Here is a 4,962-nt window from a genome sequence, read left to right as displayed (position 1 = left end):
GGAAAATTACAAATGAAGGTCATGAAGGTTCGAGTACCCCGTATGGTAGAGAAATAAATAAGTAAAATACATAACTGGCAAATTTTCCATTACCGGAATTTATACGTACTTATGTATGTGCGTTGGCGTGTATGAAAATAGGGAAAAGCAAGTTTTGGCTACTTTTCTTTGCTTGAAAAATATAAATTTTTTTTTAATGAAAATATAGCTATCTAAGAAATCGACAAACTTTAACAAATCACACACCATCCTCAAAAGGGATGCAACTAAAATAAAAAAATAAAAATTTATAATAATTTTTTGGCATAAAAAATTTCATAGAATTTAACTCCAATTAATGTAGATATTTTTTTCATGAATATAATAACTACTATTATGTCTGTTATTGTATTAATTGCGTTAAATCTGTATAAACCATCAGCAGTTATATTTTTGAATCTGATTTTTGAGTCGTGTCTCTTTTGAGGATAGTAGGCGAAATTTGATAAAAATTTTCAACTTTTTGATGGGAATTTTTTTGGTGTATGCGGTTTTCTAAGGCCCATTAAATTTTAGTGTAATAAAGTGCAAGTCTGAAATAGCAAGGACTGATTTTTGGTAATTTTTTGTTCGCTAATTTTCTTCCATTAAAAGAATGTTTGGCAATTTTTGTGTATGGAGAAAATGAGCCGCGCTTCCACAAAAAAAATTACCAAAAAATCAGCGGTAAATTCTAGCTACTTAAACTGCTCAAAATTGCTTACTCAGAATGTTTCTAAGAAATCTAATTATAAAGCTCAAAGTTTTGATGAAACTTTGTCAAATTTTGCTAATTTTTGTACACAGTTTGAAAACTTGACTTACATGGATTTTGTTAGCTACACTTTTATAAAAAAAATAATAAACGTTAAATAAACGAAAGGGAAATAGCCAAAGAATGCAAAAATGTCTCTTCCCTATGCTAGTATAAAAATCTGTTGTGGACTTATTTTTGCTATGACTATTTAAATTAAGTATAAAAAGTTTTATTACACACCTCAATCAATAGCCGAAAAAAAAACAATTTTGAACTTTGCTTTTTCGCCTACGTCAAATACTTTTGGATTAATCAGCGCTTGGAGGAGAGGTACTTCAGCATTTTAAATTTGGGGTGTAGAAGCAACACACTCCCAGTTGATAAACGCTCGTGTATGTATGTATGTATGTAGGTGTCTTAATGGCAATGAATGNCTTTTGGATTAATCAGCGCTTGGAGGAGAGGTACTTCAGCATTTTAAATTTGGGGTGTAGAAGCAACACACTCCCAGTTGATAAACGCTCGTGTATGTATGTATGTATGTAGGTGTCTTAATGGCAATGAATGCAGCCTACCCATGTATTAATATGAAAATTTTGCACATACAGCACTAAAAAATTACCCCTTTGTGCCAGAAATTTCATAAGGAATCTGTATTTTGCCTTTGCGTATTTGAGGTCTGACTTTTTGCGGCCGACCGTACTAAAACCGCGAAATTCCGAAAAAAAAATCAAGAAAAATAAAACACGAAGTATTTCGAATTAATACATANGAGCCTACCCATGTATTAATATGAAATTTTTGCACATACAGCACTAAAAAAATACCCCTTTGTGCCAGTAATTTCATTAGGAATCTGTATTTTGCCTTTGCGTATTTGAGGTCTGACTTTTTGCGGCCGACCGTACTAAAACCGCGAAATTCCGAAAAAAAAAATCAAGAAAAATAAAACACGAAGTATTTCGAATTAATACATAAAAGTCCAAAAGAATCCCGAAAAGCAAAATAAAATATTTCCAAAGATGTCTTGACCGCCTCGAAAAAAATTCCGAAAGTTCCTGAATAAATCCCGAAAAGTTTCGAAAAATCCCGAATAGGTATTTAAAAAAATACCCGAAAATTTCTGTCGGAATCACGAGAAGTTTCTAAAATCTAAAAATTGCGAAAATTAAGGCATTAAGTATTGCGAAGATCTAGAAAAATTTCGAAAAGCACAAAAAACAGGATTTCTTATTTTATTTGAACGTTCTTATTTTGAATTTGAAAGCTTTCAAAATATTCCGAAAGTCTGAAATAACCGACGAAAATGTACGGAAAACCCTGAAAGTTCCAGAAAATTTCCTGAAAGTTGCAAAGTTGTGTTTTTGAACCTGGAACTTTTCTAATTATTCCGCAAAGTCTACAAAATTCTCGCCAAACTCCCAAAAAGTGCAAATAAATTCTGGAAATTTCTCTAAAAGTTTAAAAATTTCCGAAAACTCCCGAGAGAATCTTACCGGAAACTCTAGAAAAATAAACTCTTCAAATAAATTCAAATTTTCAAAATTTGTCACTACTTTTCTCTTAAAAAATAATAAAAAAATTTTAAAATTCTTTACTAAAATTGTTTGCTGTTTATTATATAACAGATAGGATTTTACAAAAGGTGCTCAAATATACTCAAAAGGTTTAAGAAACAAAACTTAAAAAATGGAGAAAAGTATCGAGAAGCACCAAAATCATGAATCAAGGCAAAAAGGTAGTTGTAATTTCCATCTTAAACAATATAAGCCAAATTTTGCAACTATATTTTTAAGGAGAAAATAATGGCTAATGTTTGCTTTTTTTTTAAGTACATACAGACCGACATAAAACACGAGGAGTCGCTAAAAATCCTGCCAGTTCCCGAAAAACTCCCAATAGGAAGCAAAAAATTCACGGTTAATTACAAAAACTCTAAAAAATTTCAATGCTCTCGAGAGCATTATTAAGTCTAAAACCTATAAACAATTAAAGGAGTATAAGTTCGCGAGAGAGTGAACTTTATGTACTCGGCCCACACCAATTTTGATGAATTAGCTTCGGTACGAAATTTTAAGAAAAAGCAATTGTTGATTTTTTATGCATACGACGCAATGCAGCATTGAAAATTGGCTAAGGCACTACGCACACTACGCTCGTCTCGTCATTGGCTCGTCATGCATGCAGCAAACGCTTTGTTGTCGCACCTGTGTGTTGTGTGTGCTGAAGTTATAAAATTCGTGCAATTAAGCGAAAATCGCGCGGGTCTATATAATAATAATTTACAGGAATATTCAAATAAAGATCTAACCGATCTGTATATAAATGGGGACCGTTCGGTTATTTTTACAATGATTTTGGGTTGTTGTGTCCAAACGCGTGACCCGAATCGAAAAGTTTTAACAAACGCGTGTAGTCAAAATACTAAGCTTTAACTTAAAATAAAGCTTTAAATTTTCCGAACACTAATTTATTAATAAATTCTGTTTCAATTATGAACTTTTTTGTAAATTATATTTGAATTATTCTTAATATATGGATGCATCCAATGCTTCCTTTTCTGTTATTTCTCCTTCGATGTACATAGGAGATAATTTAATAAACATATACCCGTAGTTGCGTATACAAAGTCATCCAACAGTGCGCTCGGGTATATAAATTAATAAAAATTAAAAGATTTTCGAAGATCCCGGAACAATGCCTGGCCCCGAAACATCTCGATTAAAATCCCCGAAAGCCCCGAAAAACCCTACAAATCATGACTTATCAGAATAATTTCTAGAAAATTAATGTCTTTGGCTTAGAGGGTTTGTCGCATATATATATGTATGTGTGGAGTCCAATTTTTTTCGTGAATAATGCTAAATAATCTCCTTTCTTTGAGTTATCTGATGACGAAATACGACACATTAAACGGACAATCGCTTACGAGCATTTGTATGATAGTCCAATACAAGGTATTAAATGATAATAAGTGATATTGACGCGGTAAGTAGCATTCAAACAAATACATATGTACGTACATACAACCATATATATATACATATGTATGTATGTATGGGCATGTGATACTTAACAACTGTTATTTCGCAACTAGTTAAAATACAAGGGTTTATAAATATACCACACTGGCCGGTATCAATTTCTTGCCAGAGATAAGCAAATATCTTCTCAACACTTGACTTTATTAGCCTTTGTCTGTGGAATTGAAAATAAATGCCTACCATACAATTAAAACCAGTAAACTGCTCGGAACAAATTTATGTTAAAACTAAAAATTTTACAAAAATTGCAAAAATATATAAATTTTTTTGTTATATCTATCATTGAATATATTTTACATACCATTAAGTTTTGTATAGCACTTTTTTGTATCAGTGCAGGCAATCATCGCTGTAACGGCAACATTTGTCAGGCAGTCAGCCGTTTTATCGCATTGAATGCAAGTAAAATCTAACAAAAAGTGAAGAGAATATTTAAAAAAAATAATTTAAAAAATTCTGTAAATTCTACACTTCACTCATTACCAGTTGTTGTCTGTGCGAGTGTGCGCCCAATTAGCATTATAGCGACAAAGATCGCGGCAAACCATTTCAAATTGTGGCACAACATATTCTGCGTTGCACCTTTTCTTCTTCTATAAGATACAAAAAAAATCCCAGCAAAATTTGTATACACTAAAATACTTTTTCTCACTTTATTTTCACTGTTTGCCTTTAGACACTTCCGTTCACTTTTAATGCCAATCGCATTCTAGTCTTTGGCCTTTTAACAAAATTTCAATGTAGCCACGCCATGCGCAATCTAATCAACACACCTGTCGCGTTATCAGTATCACTTTTGGTGGTGGCAAACGTATGAAAACACCATTGACAATACAAGTCGGCCGTAAATTTTGCTTTGTTATGCTTTTGCTTTATATTAACATTTTATTTGTGTTTTGCCATTCTTTTTATCGCCACCACTGTGCTGCACTGTAAAACTGCGCCGTTATGTTAAAAATTTGAATGTCAAGTTAAGGAAAAAATAGTGTGTCGTGAAATTTTGTCTTAGGAAACTTCGCAGAAGTTTGAAATATATATACATATGTACATACATACACTCCCAGTCACTTGAATAGTACACCCTGTTGATTGTCAGTATTTACGTTTTCCTTTTGTTTTATTTGTTTTGTTTTTATTTTGTGC

General features: G+C 32.1%; 1 protein-coding gene across 2 annotated transcripts in view; it reads right to left on the bottom strand.

Annotated features, from left to right (window-relative positions):
* Nucleotides 1-4,656, bottom strand: part of LOC108370243 (prestalk protein-like) — a 20,670-nt gene extending 16,014 nt beyond the window's left edge. The window contains exons 1-3 of one of the 2 annotated variants that reach the window (XM_017625543.1): nt 4,472-4,656; nt 4,303-4,412; nt 4,121-4,228 (exon numbers count right to left, since the gene is read on the bottom strand). In XM_017625543.1, coding sequence (XP_017481032.1) covers nt 4,121-4,228; nt 4,303-4,387 — 193 coding nt within the window. In that variant the 5' untranslated portion in view covers nt 4,388-4,412; nt 4,472-4,656. Of the gene's footprint in view, nt 1-4,120; nt 4,229-4,302 lie in introns of both variants that reach the window. The other variant, XM_017625541.1, reaches the window with a different exon arrangement.
* Nucleotides 4,657-4,962: the final 306 nt, after the last annotated feature.

Source organism: Rhagoletis zephyria, unplaced genomic scaffold (genome assembly GCF_001687245.7).
Source record: "Rhagoletis zephyria isolate East Lansing unplaced genomic scaffold, Rhagoletis_zephyria_1.1 Rzeph_scaffold_04084, whole genome shotgun sequence".
NCBI lineage: Eukaryota > Metazoa > Arthropoda > Insecta > Diptera > Tephritidae > Rhagoletis > Rhagoletis zephyria.
The sequence above is the reverse complement of the archived record's forward strand: the minus strand, read 5'-3'. Positions and strand labels throughout refer to the sequence as shown.